Genomic DNA, 22,655 nt, shown 5'->3' on the forward strand with positions numbered 1-22,655 from the left:
CCGCACAAGAATTGATAGCATGACAACAATAAAATTTTATTTATATTCACAGTTATTTCTAAATTGATACTTCATAGTTTCGGTCAGGGCTGAAAAGACCGTTAATCATCTCGTGTTGAAAATTATTTTTAAAAAATTAAAGAAATATAAAATACATCCTCCGGACAAATTAAAGCCTTAACAATCTTAGGTGTAGATGTTTTGGAAAAAAGTACAGTCGGCCCTTTACAAAAAAAATAAATAAATAAAAAACACTTCACCCTCTAAAATGTTTTTCTGGACGATGTTTAAAAGAAAGGAAAAAAGGTTAATCATAGGCAACGTACAGGAGTTCCCATCCCCCATGATAGACCAATTTGGAAATATGTAGTTGCGTGTCACTGTAAAGAACAATCTGGTTTATTATCAATGCCGGAATTTTAAAAATATTGATTAACTTGCTTGTTATATTAAATTTTGGTTTTTATCGGGATTGTAAATTTTAGCGTGTACGTTTTCCTCTCCATTCGTGATTTTTTCTGTTTATTTTATCAGGTTTTATATTTACTTTATAGAGGCTTATTTGAGGCGGAAGTTTATTGTTTGAAACGAGTTGCATTTAAAAATGGAAAACAATTGATTTGAAGTCACGTAAAAGCTACCGATATCGCTCGTCCGTTTATTTAGTCAATTGTAAGAGAAACACGTGCGAAAACGAAAAACAAACGGTAGTTCTCTCTGGGCTTGCTCAATCTGTTTACAAAAGGCCAAAACTCCTTGTACTTTATTTGAAAGGCTAACAATAGCTCTTTCGAGTCCTAAAAACCCAAAACGCAGAAAGTATCCACAATGTTTGCTGGGAAAGTAGTGGCGTTCAAAAAATCGTTTATTTGTGACCTTGAAAGACAGACAGAAAGTTTTTTTTTTACTGAATGCTAACGACATGATAAACCCGTACAGAGATAATGGAGCTCAGTCTTTGTTTGCAGTGTTAAGCAATGGGTCATTTATCAAACAGAAACTGTATCGCGGCATCGTATTGTTCCAACATTTGGGAGAGATGACTTTTGTTAAATGGAAAGAACGCTGAATTTAAACGCGGCGGATCTACGGATTGTGGAGGTGTTTGACCCTATGGGCATGGTGTATCCGTATGTTAATCGGGTCCAGTAAATGTTCAACCGACCTTTTTCCAACTTGCTATGACAGCACAGCAGTATCCGTTCCATAAAAAGCAAAAACCTGTATGAACGAGTCCTCGGTTATACAACTGATTATTAAAATTATTGTCAACTTAAAATGTACTACTTTTTAAGGTATAAGGTCTGCGAAGTTAGGAAGCTGTTTTGGTCATCTCCACATTTTCCTGGTTTTGTCAGTCACCTCTTAGTACGGCTTATAATTGTGAAATAAAAAATCATTAAAATAGTGTAGAAATAGGTACTTTTGAGGATTAATTCATTAAAAATACGAAGAATAAAAAATAAATTGCCGAAAGCTCACTCTTTTTTAAATGTATCATTTAATTTGTTTATGGTGGCAGGAACCACCAAGGGTCATAATTGCCCCGCAACTTATGCTGATCGTTTTTAATAATTTATCATTTTATTATATATTTTGATCATTTTTGTGGACGTTGGCAATTGTATAAGTTTAAGAGAATGTCCTGTTTTAATAATAATTGTATTTGTTGGTTGTAAATTTTATCTTGCATATTATTTTCGCATACCCTTATATTATGTTTGTCAATTTGTCAAGAGACCTCTCGGCCATAAACGCTTCAAACGACGAGTGGGATTTTCAGGAACGTTGCGACTTTAATAGACATTGGGGTGAAGGTTTTCATTTTTGTTGAAGTTATTATATCAGAATTTAATAATACCAATTGCAAATAGGATAAGGTCATTTTATTGGTTTGAAACGTACAAAGGAGAAATTAATTTTTTGAATGAATTGAATTTTGTAGTTATTTGATTTTTGTGTTTATCCACAAACTTACATTCCCTTTGACCATATCGGTGTCAGGAGGGCCTTGTAAATAACTTTGTTATTGAGGTGTAAGTTAGATCTTTGGTACAAGTGAATTTTCCAGGATTAAAGGTAACGTGAGTGGATTTATTTTCATTAATTTGGTTGCTATGACTATCAAGTGAAGGATCATGATAATATGACAGGTCGTTAGAAAAAGTGTTTATGATATTGTTAGGGGTAACAGGAATGTCGGCTGTGTATATTGTGAGTAGGCAGGGTCCTAGTATGCTCCCCTGGTGGACACACGCTTAAAAAAAGCAGTCCCTTGAGAGATGGGGCAATCAATATGATTTAAATATTAAAAGAGTAGGTACCATAACAAACCACGGTGCCATATATACGGTTGAGCCTTATCGAGAAAGACACCCGAACAGTACGGTTCTGCTTTAGAGAGGATGTTAGTGTCCACAACGCTATCACAACGCTATGAGTCTTTTAAATAATGGAGACTAATTAGTGTAAAGCAAAATGGTGGTGAGGTTGGATATTAGCAGTTTAGGTTAATAGGAAGGAAGAGCTTTTTGCCTATGGCAGGGAAGACGTAGGATGTTGAATCTTATGCTAGCTAGAGAACGGTCAGGATTATGATGTGCCGCCAGCAAGCAGAGATCTTATAAGGTTTGGTAGAAGGCAATACCGTTCTGTCATTTTTAAGTATTTAAAGGTATGTGAAAAGGAGGAAGCCCCTCGAGCTTCCCCAACATATCATAGTTGAGCTACATAGAAAAATACACCACGAACAAAAGTTTTTCTGTTCAAAAGAGGATAAAAGTTCCACAACGCGATCCACCTGTTGTTTGGAGTGTTGGGATGTTTGGTGGAGTGAAATGAGCAAACCCAAACTGGAAGTTCTCTCTCTCAGTAGTCTCACCTTTCAGCTTTCGATATCAATATTTTTGGATTTTTTCGGGTATTTTTCCTTAGGCAGAAATGCCCAGTAAAGTAAGCTTTTGAATTTAAAGACTTATTTCATGTTACATGATACGGCATAGATGATATCCCGTATGACGGAAAAAAGTATCCGTTTGCCGAATGGATGACAGGTAAAATGTAAATAACCGTTATAACTAAAAAAGTATCAATCAGGATTTTTTCTGTCAGCAATTATCACAGTACTATATTTTTTTCTTTTAAAATGACTTTGCTGTGGTTTTATGTTCAACTTTGATAACTTTTTATTTGGTGAATACACCCAGGTTGGTTTTAAAATACAAGCTAAGTGTTAAATATGTAACACTATCGACTATGACAGTAAATTAGCTTATTTTCGCTGGTTTTGTTTGTCAGATGCTTTGCCAATTTTACATTAATAGTAGGTTAATCTGTGTGTTATTTTTTAGTGGTGTCCTTTTCTTAAGCATACTAAAATATAAAAAGGATATTGGGTTTATCTTCGATCTGAATAAGTCATCTTTGAATAAATTTAGTTTATGTTATACCCGTGCATTTAAGTTTTCCTTTTTTTCTTCTGATTTACGTATTATTGCTAAATTTATCTGAATTGGTGAGGGTTCAGAGGTTGGTATGATATTGTTTTCTTTGTGTACGTAAATATTTACTTTATATTATTCGTAATTTAACGATTTTCTTTTGCGAAATGCTACAATTGGAATGATCGGACATGGACATGATTATGCTCATCATCTCGCATATATTCATATAATAGTACTATTCTTAGCTTTAAAAGTTGTGCCGATAGACCCACTTTTCGACATTTCTCATCAAAATTTTAACTTTTGGACCCATCGGAAACATATCCAGTAGACAGACTAATCCATTAAAGAACGATAGCCGTTTAAAAGATTATTTTCGAAAAAAACGACCTGACGGTTCATTACGAAACGAAGTGTTCCTTCGTTTGGGAAAATTTCCAACGCTAATCTCCGCGCTTGTATAATAAAAGCGAGAAAGTCCGGTCTGAGGAGATATTTAAAATGAAAAGTTGCGTAAAACTTCAGAGATTCATCCATGGCCAAGTGGTTTGACAGGAAGAGAAACGTTTTTATCTTTCCCCGCATAATAAAACGTCCCGATGCCTAAAATTTGTCGAAGTTTCCAATAACAAATAAACAAGAGAAACTAAGCTTGTTAACAAGGAAAACATTTTTAAATCAATCATCGTTAAATTATATAGACCTTTCATAAGCAAAACAGTACAAAAACAGATTTCCGAGAGGAAGAAAATAATTTTACTAATAGTTTTTTAATTATGTTTAAGGATATTTTTAAATTCGGTGTATTTTAATTTAAATAATGATAAACATATTTAAAACTCATCGCCAAACTTTATAAACAATTAAACGTGTTTTCCTCACAAATTCTTTTTCTGAAGAAATTAAAAGAACGGATATCGCATGTCTCATACGAAGATGAACAACATAAGCACAGAAGCCATAAGAGGCTTCTTTATGACGGTTCCGAACGGCCCAGCTGTTTCTTAATGTTTAAACGGGTCAAAGACAAGCCTTGACACTCCGTTCATACAGAAGTTTTATTGTCCTATGTTGCCCTCGTCCACAAATTGTAAAAAACGTATGGTGTGAAGATCCGTTACTATTTTACTCTGGGAACAATATTAATGCTAAGTTAGTGTGATAACGTACAAAATGCCGACTTTATACATCTTGACAAGACGTTAAAATAAAACAAACTTCAGTCAAACAATATGACTAAATCACAAGTTTTTATGAGCCGCGAACTATTAAGATTCGACTGGAGCTCAAGGCTGTAAAAAATTTGCTCAAGAGAATTTATGTGTAAGATAAAATTGCATAATTTATGCTCATACGAATATTCAGAATAGCGTGAATTCAAAAAGTCTAGTTTTATATGGATACCGGATAATATTACCGGGAATATTACTTGGGTGCGTTCCTGGATGGGCCTCAGGCGTTGATAGGATTTGGCATCAGGTATCTAGTATAAACTTAGACTCTTACGACCACTCCTTTGAGGCTTTAGAGTGAGATGCGGCAACGAGTATTCAGGTATCAGACTGATACAAGCCAGCGTCTCACAAGGGCGCAATCTCAGTCCCATTCTGTTTGCCGTTTATACTGTCTACTTGCCTGTTCCACACTATCATTATCACCTTTGCGGATGATACCGCAATTTTGTCTTCTTAACTCGACTTCTTTGCGACATTTTTTGAAAATATAATGTTTAGGTTGTTAATTCTGGTAATCGTGAAAGTAATTTTGCCCCAATGGAAAACAATGCCAAACAAGGTTGTGAAATTTTATTTTGATGCTCTTCGTCAGCTGCTGTGACAAACTATTTCTGATTTTAAAGTTTGGACAAAACGATGATCAACGAGGAAAAATGCTACCATCCGAAAAATTCTGATTTTATTAGCTTTCTCGTTTTCAGGGTACCATGGGTTTTTCAGGAATTTGAAAACTTTAAATAGTGCTTAATCTGTGTGCTTGCTTTTTTTTTTAAGATTTTTTAATTGTTGACTAAAACATAATCAATTCTAACTGATGTCCAACCGGATCAACTATTATTTGAGAGGTTTATAGGCAGAAGGATATTAAATATTCATTTTCATTTCTATATATATTTCTAATAATATTGTCCTCATTCGAAGTACATAATGCTTGTTTATATTTTATGTTTGGTCCCCTAACATAAATATAATCTAAAACCACTTAATTTGAAGACTGGATAACGCCATTTTTTCGTTACAATAAAAAAGCTCTCATGTCTAATAAATCGTAAAAGCAGGAAAAGTAAAAGTATGGTATTGTAAAAGTAATTGAAGAGCTAGTACTGTGAGCTTTTCTTTGTTTCTTGTCCCAACTTTCTTAGACGATTATGGCCGGAGATGAAAATTATTTTCTCTATAAGAAGATAGTTTACACGGCGATAAAGGCGACCACGGAGAAAGCCAAATGGTTATCCATTAATCCTTTCGAATGGAAAACTTTGTTCAAAGTTGGCTCTTCATTGGCCAATGCAACAGTTATCAACAGTTCGGTCAATCCAATCAATTATGGTCACACTCAATATATGTGAGTCTAGTTTTCTTTTATATCAATCTAATATAAGATTGGATGCATCCCGATTCTTGGGGGCTTTATTCTAAAGCGTCTAAACATGTGATAATCGAAAAAAAGGTTCGGAAAAATTGTTCAGTCGTCCAGCTTACAAGAAGAGGCTACAGACGTATGATCACCGATATTACCAAAACTGTTTTGTTGATAATAGGTCGAAAAATATTAGCCACGTGTCCGAGCATTTTTATCAATGGGCGTAGGAGGCAAAAATATTAAAGAATTTTATTTTTTTATTATCATTATTTTATATGGGTGTCTGATTTGTTATGTATATGTTCACTCGATTTTCCGTAGTATAAGAAAATAATATAGAGCATTGTATTAAACGAGATTTAAGATATAAAAATTAAAAGAAATTGTTTCTGAACTAAACAATTAGGATTCGTTTTAAGCACCCTTTAAAACCCTAGAACACAAATTTTATAGCAAACCAAAAATACCTATTTCGCTCAATTCGTAATGCATTTTTTTCTCGCTGTTGTTTCCATTTCATAAGACCGCTGAATTTTGTCCAAATTCAATGTTATGACAATCGTTGGAAAGTTTAATCCCTTTTTTTTGTCTAGATAAACAATATTTAGTTTTAATGACATTATAAGTGAGAAAATGAGGCTAATATCAACCGGAACTATTCGAAGTTTTATTTTTGTCTCAAATTCTCATTTATTTACGTAGGACTAAGTTATGTTTATACGTGGAGTTTATATGGTTTTAATGTTTTCTGTATATCGACGGTGTCGCTTTTTTCGAAGGTATCACTTTTGTGATGTTCGGGGTAAAACCGAAGGTGAATAATTTGACAGAGAAAAATTGTATTTGTATTTGTATAAAAATTATATTCAGGGTTGTTTTTTTGGTGAGGAAAAAGAAAAATATTTTTACCTATTTTGTGTAAATACAAAATGAATCAATATAACAAGCAAATTCCTATATTGAAAAATTTACAATAATAGTAATAATTTATTATTATTACATTTGTAATAATTGATTTTCTAACTAAGTGACGTAGCAAAGTAAATATATATAGCAAGAGAAAATATGTTATTTTTCTGCACCCCCAAAAATTCTGAAAAGAATGGTTTTGGTGCAAAAAAAATGCCTTAGATTTTTCTGTCAAAAATCACAAAAAATGTGTTAGTTTAATACGACTTCATCGATCCACAAGAAATTTTACAGAATATTTACAGAATAACTATCACACGGTACACGTAATTTATGATTTTTATCTATGCATAGTGTTTGGTTGATTCCATAGTTTTCTCACTTAAAATGGGATAAAAACCAAATTTTGAGTTGAGAAAAATTAAGTTTTCCAATTGTTGTAATACTGAGGACATTGTGGGTCGGCAAATCCAGCCAAAAAATGCTTAATTTTTGATTACTATAAGAATTCGAAGGGGTTATATGTAATTAAAAAGAACCTGGATTGCTTTTCTTTAAAAATAAAACAAATTTTTTGCCCTATTTTAATTATCTATTTAATAAAATCCTGATATTAGTTTCTTATTCTACGTTAAGGGGAAAAAAAGCCAAGCCACTGATATAGAATAAACATGAAATTCAGACACAAAGGCGGAAAACTACTTAAAAATTTTACATAAATTATGTGAAATATGGTTGGGTTTCTTGGCTCTTCGGCCCATTTGTCAAGACCGCTGGGGCACGTGTGTGTATGTATATTTTTCAAATATACATACATAATAATATATATTATATAGTTTCGTAAACAAAATTTTAAAAATTACTTATATTAAATTTCATAACAATAATATAAACAATTTAATAAAAATTTTTACAGCAGACAATCAAATTTTTTTAGTTATTATTAAAAAACTTGACTTTATGACTTAACTTAAAAAACTTAAAATTATTAAAAATATTAAATATGTAATATGTATTATATTATGTGCAAATATTTAAGCAATATCAATCTACACATCAATGTGAGAAATTCAAAACCAAACTTGAAAAGTTAGACAACCTTCTAACAATTGTGTTATATATTTATTATTCAATATTATTTATTTAAAGTATCGAGACTTTTATTATGCTTATTATTGCCCACTTTTTCTGGCTTATTCCAGATTGCTTTTGAAGGTTGGAACAGCTGTTACATAGTATTTTGATTCAGTTTCTCCAGTATTTATGCCATTAGTTTGAAAATTCGCATCGAAGTGTTATTTTTGATTTGAATTTATTTTGTAATACTTATTTTTTATTTCTTGTTGTTTCATTGTATTAATGATTTGTTTTTTGTTTCTAGGTTAGTTGGAAGTTGACAAACTTATAATGACCATTCCTCGACTTGGTGTAAGTAAATTAGCTCCTAGTTCTACAAAAGGTTTAATTTTCCAGTCCACTTGTATAGAAAAACTGCCGGTTGGTGGGATTTCGACAAAGATGCGAGGATTAATCCTATGTGTAAACAACCCACTTCCTCTTTGGTCCAATCTTTGGATAAGAGGTTAAATATAGCTAGTTTGTAAACCTTAAACAGTACTGTGTTGGCCTCTGAGTTATTCGGACGTAAATAAGCGAAAGGAATCAAATATTGACCGAGAATGCTTTGCTATCAAATCCAGCTCCATAGTAAGTTGTGATAGTTGTAATTTATCTTTTAGTTTATGTTCGCCCCTAGTGAAGACGGGTTTTTGTTAAATCGCTGAGGTAAGTTGGAAAATCCGATTTAGTTTGTAAAAGAAAAACTTTATTGAAAGATATTTAATAAATTTTCAATTAAGCCTGGAAGGACAGGACAAGTTTAACGTTATAACAATTACACATTCTTCTTAAACTTTTCCTAATCTTGTCCTGCCTTGTCATAAGTATATTAACCTGCCACGTTACTTTATTGATAAACTCTCAGTCCAGCCAGTCTGACCCTGGAGACCCTTAACGAAGAGTAATTATTTGATTAATATTAATAATTTTGAAAGTTTCCCTAAACAGTCTGAGCGTTTTGGAATTGAAGCCTTAACATTTTTTTTAACGAAAAGAAATAAATGATTTCATAAAGCTTTATGTTTTTACATCGGTGGACGCAATGTTGTACAGCTAAATAATTTATGTATCCAGGCATTTTCATTTTACTTTTTTTTTATAGATATTATTAATTTGTGATTTGTATTATTAAAAAATCAATTAGCTTGTTTTTCTCCTATCTGGACTCACATGACTCAACATGTGTTCGTTTACTCTTGATCCTTCACATTCATCGAGACTTTAGTCGTGTTTTTGTTATTTCTGAACATTGAACATAATTTTTTTTATCAATAATGGTTTAATTACCTAAATGCAAGCCAGGGCTATTATTAAAATCTCACAAGTATTTTATAAAATTTGACGGTGACAAATGACTAATCATAGAATTTTTACTAAAAAAACTTGCCAAGATTTCATGTGAATTATTTTTCCTCTATACACATCTTTTCAATTTTCTTTACAGTTAATACAACGTTGGTCTGTCATATTAGATTTTTCAAATGTTCAATGTTAATACAGACTTATTTTAAAAAGGTTAGCATCTTCAGCGGATGACTGTGCGTTGTCATTTTGTAGGTCTGGTGAAAGTCCATTGAGATGATCGTTCTATTATATGCAGTTTCATGCATACTCGGATTCCATCATGACACGAATGATCAGAAGTGTTTTGACGATTCTCCACATCTAGTGAATGTGAGCTTATTTTGTAGGTTTTGATTTTTCTAACATATACCAGCACATTGATCATTTATGGTAAATTGTTTGAGAATTTTTTTCTTCCATTGTCCTTTTTATAGCCCTATGGACGATATACAGGGAATCACTTATTTTTATTGGCAATGACCTACCTATCTATTACCTAAACTCTGAATATTCATAACGTCAGACTTTGTCCACATAATCCCGTATTAGTCAGATTTTCATTTCTCCAGTGGATGCCTGTAAACTATTTCTTGCAGTCGTATTTTTTTAAAGTAGTCAAGATTAATCTTTTATAATTTTTTTTCTTTTCCTCCAGCTGATGTATGCTCATCCTTTTTAAGTGAACTTAAGTCGACAAGTTTGGAATAAGTCTGAGTAAAATTTTTCCTTGGGCATCTACCATGATGGCTCTTGTTCTTCATTCTGGCCACTTTTATTCGCTGAATGTTTATATCGGATGGTTTTTGCTTTTTCGCCCTTTGTTGAGTCCTTGTCTTTGGTTCTGGTGAAGTAAACGAACCTTATTGCTAAAATTGATTTATAATATGTATGAAGAAAATTCCTACGCGATAGAGATAAATTAGACAAATATCCCAACCTGTGTCACTCGCTTTGGATTTTATGTTGGACTGTTGGACATTTCTGAGTCCGTTCCAACCTACATGTGCATTAACACGAACAAGACATTAAAAACACGATTGTATTCAACCCTCAAAATCTGCTGAACTGAACATCGAGGAAATTAAGAATATAATAAAACAGCTATTACTTAACAAAATCTTGCTTATATTTGCTGTTACAGCCCAGAGATTGAATGGTATTTTCCTCTCTGAAAAATCAGTCAATTTATTCCAGCAATGTTGCCGACCAATGCCGATAAATAATTCAATATTTGCGTCACCCAGCCTTCTATAATCGTGTCTTGGTGACAATTTTCACGAGATGATCTGATCCAAAAGATTCTTTTTCTGTAGTTTATAATTTATTTAGTTTTATCTTTGCATTCTCTTTAATCCCACTTCATTTTCTTGCGTCTTAGTCTAACAACCGCTTTTTAATTGGCCTCAGATTTTCAATCTTGCATAGTCGACGATCTAGGTTAAATTCTACTCGCCAAACGTGAGTGGCGAGGACATTGTCCGGCTGAAGAAAAAGGGGCAAAAAAAAAGATTCTGAAACATCACCAGACCTTTGCAACTGCGAGGAAACATATTCTGGCAACTAGGGTAAGACTATCTCACCTACCATCAAGCCTCTTCCAGAGTTGGCTTCATTAAAAATCTCAAGTTTCTGGCAATTTCCATGAAAGATATTACAAAATGAACCTTGTTTAGTACTGAGAGGACTGCTTTAAACCTTTCTATCACTATCTAGCTACATTTATGAGCAATAAATATGTAATAATATAAGTCTGTTTAATTGCAGGCTTTGAAATAGGGTTGATTAAACCTAAATAAAATTGCAAAATAGGAATGAGTATTTGATTGACATTGTTGAGTACCATTTTTAAAATGGGTCATAAGTACCCGTCAATTGCAATTATAAGGATGGCTATAGACACATTACAATGTCTTATAAATAAGACTTGCTTGTCACGAATGATAGTCGAAGAAAAAGCTTGCAGGGCTTTTTATTCCGAAAGAGTAGCGGGAATTCGGGGCACGTACGCCAGTTTTGATTGAGCAAGGCCGTGCGACAGGAGCGGGTGCACTTTCACTTAAAAATTGGTTTTCTTTTCGAAAATATCGCTTGTGGAACAGCTGTTCTTGTTATTACAACGTTGAATCCACTGATTATTTCACAAGATGCGAGACCAAGGTTGCTGGTCCTAGAGGTGGAGGCAGCTTTATGTTATTATCGAAATTAAAGACTTTATTGAGAAAGAAAGACGTTTTTTTATTGTTTCGTGAAGGTTCCGGACTGCTGAAAACGTAGATACATATCTGTCGAGGTGTGCCTCCAGAGAGGAAAATTGAGTTTTCCCTCATGCGTGACGGATGTGAAAAGCCCTCTCAGCTGTGGACACTGTTATATTTGCGGTTTTTTCTCCTTTATCATCAGTCCTATTCAGCAGAGGGGAAAAATTAGAATAAAAATGGCATCTATAGCCAAGTCGATTTTCAAGAGCAGATAGAAGACAAAAATCCCCGGTGATCTCTCATCATCTGTGCGCCCTATTGTGAAATCTTTTTTTCGTGTATCAGTCATGCTCAGCCCCACGACGGTCCTGTTGCAATCGTACGTGATCACGATCCGCCGAATCTCGGATGATTTTTAGTCACCGTGGATTAATTTTGTTTTCCAATTACAACCCCCAAGGTTTTGAAAGCTTACGGTCTATCCGTCTTCCTTCCGCGTCTATTTCCGCGAGTGGCGAAAGATATGCATAGCAGTTTTGATCTGGGCTGGGCGTTACCGCGACCTTGTATTTTACAACTTCCTTGCTTAATCAAGGTTATTAAGGCTTTTTTTTACCCTCCCTTTAGAAGGCCTTACCGTTAAACGCTTTGACAATCCGTGTATATTTCCTTATACAATATTTCGTAAAGAAATTATTGACAAAATATACACATCATAATAAAAAGTAGCAATGAGAACCGGAGATTAGAAAGAATAAAAGTAGTTACTTAGACTTGGCTAAGTTGGTGCGATTTGGACTAAACCTTTTGTTGGTGATTCTACACTCAAAAATATCGGACCAATACCCCCATTTCTTGTGAATAAATCTGGTTTCGCTTGTTTTGCCAAAAAAATTTGAAATTGCATTTTCCGTTTTTTGAATATTTTTGTTTCGCCGTTCTACTATAATTACTCAAATAAACTATGTGAATAAATCATTTTATAGCATTTGTTATGTAGGTTGCAATAAAAATATAGTAAAAGCTATCAAATAGACTTTTTTTCTTCATCGTTACGATATCCTGCACATTTAATGCTTCAATCAAATAGTCTTAAGGGAGTTCTTAATATAAATCGACGTAATCAGGTTTTTCAAAAACTAATTTTAGTCGCAATTAAATTATCATAAATCATTACTTAGTTTTCGTGCATTAACTTCACTGTTGGATAAGATAAAAACAGAAAATATTCTAATTGGGTATGTTTTAAAAAGATAAATCAACAAAATACTGCTCTGCATATTTTAATAAACATTTTGTAAGCAAATTATGTCAGAAAATGGTCAAAAGTCATTGCCGTGATTCTAGCGTTATAAAACCCTTAAAAATACCGACTTTCGTGGAAATTTGTGTAAATTAATTTTTTGACTTATAATTTCGACGACGACCTTATGACTGACATCCTAGTGCAAGCATTGTTTTTTTCAATACCAAGGAGACCGATTTTCATGGTTGATATTTCGTCTGAACTAAGTTGTCATTGCATTTTATAACCATGTCAAACATAATATCTGAATATTATTTCCATTTAAAAAACGAAGTTAATTTCTGAATTTCTTATTATATAGATTTTTTCATAGAAATCTTTTATATATTTTTATGGTTTATATGTCGTTAAAAGCTACGTTTCTCTTCTGGTATATTTGACGTTAAAATCCTTTTGTTCGTTTTGCAATCATTGCAGTTTCAGTTATTCCGAGGACGACTTCTAAAAATTCGGAAAAATTTAGGGGTCAAAAAATCGACAAATATAAATTCAAACAAATTTTTTTAGGCGAAATCTCATATTAGTTTCACGAAAAAAAATTATCACCTAGTTTACTTGAAAAATATTTGGTTTTTAGAAATGTTTTGGTTAATGATAAACTTTGATAGCTTATACTTTTGCAATCTAAAACATGGTGTAAAATGATACATTCATATAGTAGTAGATTTGATCAAGTAGAACGGCGAAATAAAAATACTAAAAAAATGAACATTTAAACTTAAACAAAATTTTTTTGGCGAAATGTCATTTCGCGAAAAAAATTTATGACCAAGTTTACTTGAAAAATAATTGGGTTTTAGAAATGTTTTGGTTATTTATAAACTGATAACTTTTAATGTTGCAATGTAAATAAAAATGCTGTAAAATGACATATTTCCATAGTAGATATGATCAAGTAGAACGGCGAAATAAAAATACTAAAAAAATGAAAATTTAAACTTAAACAAAATTTTTTTTGACGAAATGTCGTTTCGCGAAAAAATTTATGACCAAGTTTACTTGAAAAATAATTGGGTTTTAGAAATGTTTTGGTTATTTATAAACTGATCTTTTAATGTTGCAATGTAAATAAAAATGCTGTAAAATGACATATTTCCATAGTAGATATGATCAAGTAGAACGGCGAAATAAAAATATTAAAAAAATGAAAAATTTACTTTCAAAAAACTTTTTTGGCGAAATGTCATATTAGTTTCACGAAAAAAAAATTATGACCTAATTTACTCGAAAAATATTTTGTTTTTAGAAATGTTTTGGTTATTGATAAATTTAATAGCTTTTACTGTATTTTTTATTGCAATCTAAATAAAAAAACTGCAAAATGATATATATATTCACATAGTACATCTGAGCAAGTAGAACGGCGAAATAAAAATATTTAAAAAATGGAAAATTTAAACTTTAAAAAAAAATTTTTGGCGAAATATAAATGTTTCACGAAAAAAATATTTGTTACCTACTTTACTTGAAAAATATTTGATTTTAAAAAATATTTTGGTTATTGATAAACTTTGATAGCTTTCCATTTATTTTTAATGCAATCTACTTAAAAAATGTTGTAAAATGATAGAAGATGATAAGTATGATAGATATAAAAACGATAGATAATGTAGTTGATTTGAGTAAGTAGAACGGCGAAATAAAAATATTAAAAACGGAAAATTTCGACTTCAAAAAAAAAAAAAAAATTGGCGAAAACAGAGCCTATGCACAAGAAGTGGCGAATACATGTCCCTTATTTTGGAGTATAAAATCACCAAAAAAAATTGGTCCAAATCCGTGACTCAACAACCTAGTCATCGCATTTTAAGTTTTAAACTTTCGATGCTAATTCTAATTGTTTGTTGTATGCAGCGACGCTATTTTTCTATAAAACCTTTTAACCCAACCTATTGGCCTTCCCTTTTTATATCGTTTTGTATGTATGTTTCTTCCCACTGGGCTTTCGATCTACTGTTTTTCCACATACTCCGTTCCCCTCATTTATTTTAGCAATTAGACCAGTTTTTCTGATTCAAAAATGAGGACAGAACAGTACTGTTAGTTTTGTTTTCGCAGTTTTCAATTTTCACTGTATTTGTCTTGTCGGCCGCCTTAATTGCAGCAGAAGCATTGTAGGAATTTCTTCTTGTTTTAAAAATAAAAATAGAACAATCACACACGAAAAACTTTCCAGAAGAAAAAAAATATAACAGATTCAAATTACAGAGAAAGTGTTTACAAACAAAATGATTAACTAGATAATTGCTAATACGTGCACAAACAGTGGTTACCGACAAAATCCTTGGAAAAACCAATATAATTTGAAATTGGTTCTGAGACATTTTCTAAGCTGTGGCCCTTGACCAGCCGAACAAGCCATTCAGGTTTTGCAATCTCCAGTTGGAAACGTCACACAAATGTTTGTCGAACTGCTTCAATTCAAACCAAAAGATCATTTAGATATTTTAGAGAATTTTTCAATTCGAAGTGTGCGTCATTAAAGAATTGTTGAAGTGGTCGATCAAGATATTCCGATGAGTACAATCGTGACTAATTTTTGTAATAGGTCAGTCAGTAACCTCCCCACCTCGGTCAAAACTCGGCCGAGTATGCTTGCCCAATGATTTTTCAATAAACAGCTTTCCCGACTGAAATAAATCCGTGAGTCATACGACGCGTACAAAATGTTCAATAGAATTAAAATGAATTTCAAAAGACTGACTAAGAGAACGGCGAATTTTGTGACTCATGGATAAGCAGGAGCGCCCTGGCAAATGGCCTACCAGAAATGGTGTTATTATAAGAAGATAATCACGAAAAATCCGTGTAATTTCACCATGAGAATTAATTTCATCTAATACGCTTGTCGTTAAGGACCTTAGACGTGCTTATACAAGTGAAAGTTTACAAAACCTGACTCATTGCCAATAAAATGAAGAGATCTGAACGAAAAAGAAGTGTATTGGCCAATCATCCAACATTTTATAAACTACAATACTGCATTGTATATACTGTAGTTAGCATTTATATTTCTACATAGATTTAAAAATCACGTCCAAGGAACGTGCGTGCGTGTATGTGTATTGGAAAGAATGAAGAGAGAGGCAATGGAAGATAAAAAGAATGACTGAATGAGTATCATTTTATTTCTATAATCCCGCAAATTTTGGTTGGGAACGATTTACAATTTACGGTAAGACAGAGAATATCGAGAATACAGAAGGGACAGTTAGCATGACAGGGTAATAGAGAAAAAGAAAGAGGTGTTGAGATAGAGATTGGAAGAGAGAGAGAGAGAGAGAGAGAGAGAGAGTGAGTGAGTGAGTGAGTGAGTAAGTAGGAGAGAAAGAAAGAGAGGGAGAGAGAGAGAGAGAGTAAGTGAGAGTGAGAGAGAGTAAGTGAGAGTGAGAGAGAGTAAGTGAGAGTGAAAGAGAGAGAGAGAGAGAGAGAGAGAGAGAGATAACGAAGCTACTGAATAAGGGAAAACAAATGAAAAGAGAAATAGATCGAATAAGAAATAGATAGAAAGAGAGATTTGCGAGAGGGAAAATGAGGGAGAAAATGAAATAAGAAAGAGTGAGATTGTGGCTGGGAGATAGAAAGAGAGAGAGAGGAACAAACATACAGAAATAGAGAGTGAGAAAGAGAGAGATTGAAAGAAATAGAGGAAGAGGATAAATAGATAGATAGAGACATAGAAAGAGAAAAAGAGAGGAGAGAAGAGAGTGAGAGTATAAAGCAGTGAAAGAGAGATTAAAATAAATAGAGGAAGAGGAGAAAGAGGAGATACATAGAAAGATAGATAGAGAAATAAAGAGAGAGAGAGAGAGAGAGAGAGAGAGAGAGAGAGAGAGAGAAAGAAAGAGAGAGAGCTAGAGAGGAATAAACATAATGAATGGGAGTGAAGGGTAAAGGAGATATAGAGCAAGGTTTAATAAAAAAAAGGGCGAGAGAGAAAAATGTTATATCATTTCTTTTCTGCCATTCACTTAATGAAAATAGCTTTTGGGCCTTTTTTTCAACTCTCGGGTTGTCGGTGTTTTTGACAAAAAAAAGCCTATTTGTAAGTGCATATGTCGTTACAACATCAGAGTCGGGTTCGAATACAGGGCCGCTAGATTCGAACCCGGGACCTTTACCTTACAGTGATGAGCGCCGTATCAACGCCAAAACCGTTGCAGCCACCGACGCTCCTTTTGGTCTTTGTAGACGGAATGTCTACAAGGAACGTGTATCGTTTTGTCTCTATCGAAAAGTGGTTTATCCATAAGATTCAACGGTGGATAGTACCTAACATCATGAAGATCACATGCCGCCAAGAGCGTGTCATGATTTTATGATGGAAATCTACAAAAATTTGTCTTAAACCGTCTTATGGAAATGCATGATACTGTCATAATCAAAACTTGTATGTCAGAACGTTTTGCAAACGATGACATCTAAATCTCGATCCCACTAGTATAATTTCATAACTGCTAAGAGAGAAATGGACAATTAGCTTTGGAGCAGTTTTGGTAACATTGCCAAGGATGTGTTATAAAAGTATTATCCATTTATTACTTTAACTGTTCACAAGAGGTGGAAGGGAAAAAAGTTTTGTAGTTTGTCAATCTTCCCATTTCAGAATATCTTTCGCCATGAAATCACAATTAACTGTTGCTTTTAACGGTTTCTTTGCACCGTGGGGGCTACCCAACTCTTTGACTCGCATTGTATGAACGCTCATTTATTTTGTGATATACAAATCTGTTTGATCGACTCATAATTGAGTTATGACTAAGTCCTTTCGTTAACCTTTATTTAACATATTTCAATGAATGAAAGTGTTTGAAATTCAAATTTCTCACAAAGAATGTTATAAAAGCCAAAGCTTTCTAGATCTCTTTGTTCTGAATCGATATTGAGGTAATTACAAAAATCAGTTGGGATTGATAATTAGATCTTTGAATCGTTTGGATGTGTTCTTCTTTATCTCTTAATACAGTTCTGAATGTAAAGCATTTCGGACAATTATTATAGTGTTTGTGCTAGGTGGGTTTTGCAGGTTGATAGAACGCTGTTGATCAGATATAGCAGCGTTTCCACTCTTAGGAATGTTTTCAACTCTAATGAAATTATTTTAGATAATAGAAGACAATAGAGACGTGACTCCTTTGTATTTATTTAGGCAATTTTGCTTAATATGAAGCGGACTCACGGTTGCTTAAAAGGTTATTGTGCTTAAACGAAAGATTACTTAAGAGATCCCATCCTTTCCGTTTCTGACTCAGAGCGAGACTCCTACCATCGATTAAAGACAAATTGTCATGTCTAGACTGTAAATTCTCACCAGTCATTCTTTGTTTTTTTCCAGAGGGGCGCGTCGAGGCGTCCAGAGAGAACAAATACCTCAGAACGCTGGCGTCCGGAGAGGTTTTTGGAGAGCTGGCGATTCTGTACAACTGCAAGAGGACAGCTACTATCAAGGGTAACTTTTAACTGTTATGAAAAAACACATGTTCTACGTAATATTTTATTTCAATCCTAAAATTGGGAGGGAAAAATGAACTGAATTTAAAAATCCCTTATACTTTTTGTAATGTCCTTGTTTGTACTTTTCAGCCGCGAGCGATTGCAAGCTATGGGCAATCGAAAGACAATGCTTTCAGACTATTATGATGAGGACCGGCCTGATTAGGCAAACAGAATACACAGACTTCCTCAAGAGGTGAGACAGCACACATGCGACACTTTAACCTACAATTTTCAACTGTGCTAATTATCCGGCAATCGCTTTCAATACTTCTTACAGTTTTCAAACAAATGGTTCACGATTCAAAGTTCTATCAATTTTGAGGTATCCGATAGTTTAAAACATGGACAAAATTTATGTCAATTTTTTGACTTGATTTTTTAAAAATATTTGTTATGTCGAATTCTCCTAACTGCTTCGTGGGAAAGCGAACCTGTCCTTCAGGTTCATTAAAAATGAATGTTTATGCTTCCAGGCATAGAAGTCCTATTAGGTGATCCAGAAGCCCTCAGAGGTTATTTTAATCTATAATTGCCCTTTCTTAATTTACTGATCAGGGTCACAAAATTAGTGACATTACAAAGACAATTGGCCGATCGTTTTGATATTAGCACAGAATACAATAGTTAGATGCTATCTGTACAACATATGTGACGCAACCTGGTTTAAAAATACAACAAAGAGCCTGTTTGTCTGTTGCAGCGTACCAATCTTCAAGAATCTCCCGGAGGAGACGCTTATTAAAATTTCTGACGTGTTGGAGGAGGTGAGTTGGTCAAATTTCCTTTTCGGTTTTCACGTGAAATTGGAAAAACGATTTGCTTTGAGGGGAGGAAAATCGTACATCCTAGATGTCAGGGAGGGATTTAATATTGTAATTGAATCACCGGGGAAAAAGTGGGGGGTTAATGAAAACAACGGAGAATTTCAAACTCCACAGTTTAGTGAAACGCGACCTTTTAAAAGGTTTTGTTCTTCAAAACACGATTTCCCTGTCTGTTGAGTCTATTTTTGAAAAAATGTAATTGATACAGTAATAGTTAATTACACTGTCCGTTAACATTTCATAACATTTCGTTAAATTTTCATGTTATCATAAAAACGAGGAAAGCTCTTCAGTGAAAAGATATAAAATTTTCTACGAAATTTCACTTAATACTCCTTTAATTTGATTATTTATAATGTGTGTAGGCAGTAAAAAAAGAATAAATAATAAAGTAAAAAATATAGAAAAACGACTAAATGCAATTTTGCAGTTCAATACAATTCAAATATTTAAATATATTGTACATTTTCAGACATATTACAACGAAGGAGATTACATAATACGACAAGGAGCGCGAGGTGATACCTTTTTCATCATCAGCAAAGGGCAGGTAAGCAGGATTTGTTTTGCTAATTTTGCAACAAAAAATGTTAAATTGGATATTTTATTATGATGTAGGTCAAAGTGACCATGAAACAGCCAACCTCGGTCGAAGAAAAATTCATCAGGACATTGACGAAAGGTGATTTCTTCGGCGAGAAGGCGTTACAGGGGTGAGAACCGTTTTTAAATATAAAGAAATCAACATCCTTGTCAGCATATTCTAATGTTTAAAAATGGTTTAGTGATGACCTCCGAACAGCTAATATCATTGCCGATGATCCGGAAGGTGTCTCCTGCCTCGTCATCGACAGGGAGACGTTCAACCAGTTGATTTCCGGCCTGGACGAAGTCAGGACGAGATACAAAGACGAGCTTATAGACAGGAAAAGGTAAGGGAGTTTTCATTCTAGTCCTAATTCGCCCAGTTCTCGAGACGAAAATTATACGTAACGGTTTGAGTATGCAAATGTCAACGACACTGGGCTTTTCTCGAAAGGTTTCAACTTTTAAAACTTTAAAACAACGTTCTAAAAATTAAACAAAAAAAAACTTGCGTATTTGTGCAGGTTTGTGCAGGTGTAGAATACATACTAATATGATACAAAATTAAAAACGTTCACATTTGCTCTGTTGGTGAAAATCAAACAGAACTACGACATTGCATTATTTTTTCAAATAGTTTCAGAATAATACATAAATCCTTGTGATTTTTGAATTTATTCTTTTTTAATTACATATTCAATGTGTCATTTCAACGTGAATGATATGTCATGAAACAGAAATGATCGTTAAATATAATAATTTAATAAATCCGTTCTATTTAGTGTCTGATTAACCAAATTACTTCTTTCAATTAATTAATATTTTTATGCAAGGTTTTGGTTGAAATGAAAAAAGTTAGTGTCACGAGCTGGATTCGAACCCACGACCTTCGGCCCAATACGCCGCTGCTCTAACCACTTGAGCTATCGTGACGGCGTACTGAGCCGAAGGTCGTGGGCTCGAATCCCGCCCGTGACACTAACTTTTTCATTTCAACCAAAACCTTACATAAAAATTTTAATTCATAATAATTTAAGGATAAACGACGCGTTCACACTCATAAAGTACAATTCTGCGCTTTTGAACATTCATAATTTCTTTTTATAAATTTTTATTAATACTTTTGTGACTCGTTTAAAACGTTTATGAACATTCTCACTTCTTATAATAGTAATAATTGCCATTTTGTTTATTGGGTTGAATTCTTAGCTTTTTTCAATTATTTTATTTTCTTCCTATTGTGTTTTTGAGGCAGTATTTATTGAATTCATTATTCTTAACACAGTATGAAATTTAGTTAAAGCAATGAAAAAAGAATTAAATAATGAGGTAATAAGAAAATTAGTTAAAGTGTTTTTATCCATCGGTTTCGTTAGAAATTTCTTGTTTTTACAAATTGCTTTTATAGTTTTGATAATTTTAAATTTAAAATAATTAACCCAATAGTAGTACATTTTCGACATTTAATGGGTTTTTTTATTACTGCGAAGGCAAAATCGCAGTTCAGATTGCTAGGAAAATTTGTGCGGTGTACGATGTTTTAGGAGAAAGTATCGTCATAAATGTTTGCTCAGTTCAGAGTTTATTTGGAAGACCTGAAAGCGGTTCTCTTTCGACTGTTGATGATGACAAAATTCACGCTTTTGTGACAAATAACCCACACTCAACAACACAAGATATCTCAGAAATCCATAGCATATCACAAGAGTTTCAACGCATCTCCTGGATTCTGGCTGAGAATAATTTATTGAGCCTCATCTTTGACGGCGATTCGCTCTTAAAACTCAATGTAAACGACCCTTTTTTTAAAAACGTTTGATAACCTGGGATGAAAAGTTTTGTAATAATGTACAGAGAGGAAAATCCTGGGGGAAACGCGCTGTCCTACCGTTCACAATTCCCAAGAAATCATCCCCAATTTGGTGGGGTTGCAAGGCGGCACTTTATTATGAGCTTCTTCCGCCCATCAAAACCGTTAATTTTATTGTATACTACACATAATTGGATTAAAGTCATCAATTGACAAAAACTACCAGCATTAGCTAGCTAATCGTTTGGCGTTGAGCTTGGCTGGGATGTGCTTCCCCAACCTGCCTATTCGCCTGACATGCCACATCATATTTTAATATTTCCGTGCTTTGATAAACTTTAAAAATGGGATAACCTGCTTAAATTGAGAACTGCAGAAAACACGTCGAGGATCGCTGGAAAACTCGAAAAGTTCTGGGAGGACGGAATTACAAAACAATTTTTGGAAGTAGGCTGTTGTACTTGAAATTTTCATTGAATTTGCTATTAAAAATTGCCTACGGACTTATTTTACGCTCCAATTGCAAGCTCTCCATGGCCATTTAATTTGTCGCCGAGACTCAAATAGATTACCCAACATTTGAAAAATGACAAAAAGAAAAAAAATTCGAAAGGTTGGTTGAGATGGGAAGTTGGTGTCCAAGTGGATCGAAGTCACGATGCCTGAAGTGGTAGCGCAGTGGCGTATTGAGCCGAAGGTCGTGGGTTCGAATCCCGCTCGTGACACTGACTTTTTTATCTCAACCAATACCTTATATAAAAATTAATTAATTGTAAAACATAATCCTGGTTACAGTTTCACTTTTTGTGAATGATTGTTCTACTTACATAATTATCTCTATATCCCACCTTCATCATTTCTAGTACGAGGTTACTTTTGTTTTAAATAATTTACTAGAGACGCATTTTTTACGCAAAGCAGTAGCCAAGATGTCAATTAAAAATCCTTAAGTAGATAAAAAAAAACTATTAACACTACAATCTAAAAATGGAGATTTAGACAAAAATCACGATTTTTTTATGA

The 22,655-nt window shown here is 33.4% G+C and overlaps 1 protein-coding gene across 1 annotated transcript in view; it reads left to right on the plus strand.

The window, feature by feature from the left end:
- The window catches only part of LOC106662224 (cGMP-dependent protein kinase, isozyme 2 forms cD5/T2), a 95,904-nt gene that overhangs the window by 62,857 nt on the left and 10,392 nt on the right, over nt 1–22,655 (plus strand). Inside the window, exons 2-7 of the mRNA XM_014386124.2 lie at nt 18,253–18,366; nt 18,501–18,606; nt 19,114–19,177; nt 19,710–19,787; nt 19,856–19,950; nt 20,023–20,169. Coding sequence (XP_014241610.1) covers nt 18,253–18,366; nt 18,501–18,606; nt 19,114–19,177; nt 19,710–19,787; nt 19,856–19,950; nt 20,023–20,169 — 604 coding nt within the window. The remainder of the gene's footprint in view (nt 1–18,252; nt 18,367–18,500; nt 18,607–19,113; nt 19,178–19,709; nt 19,788–19,855; nt 19,951–20,022; nt 20,170–22,655) is intronic.

The sequence above is a fragment of the Cimex lectularius genome, unplaced genomic scaffold (assembly GCF_000648675.2).
Source record: "Cimex lectularius strain Harlan isolate CLEC.00 unplaced genomic scaffold, Clec_2.1 scaffold122, whole genome shotgun sequence".
In the NCBI taxonomy this organism is placed as follows: domain Eukaryota; kingdom Metazoa; phylum Arthropoda; class Insecta; order Hemiptera; family Cimicidae; genus Cimex; species Cimex lectularius.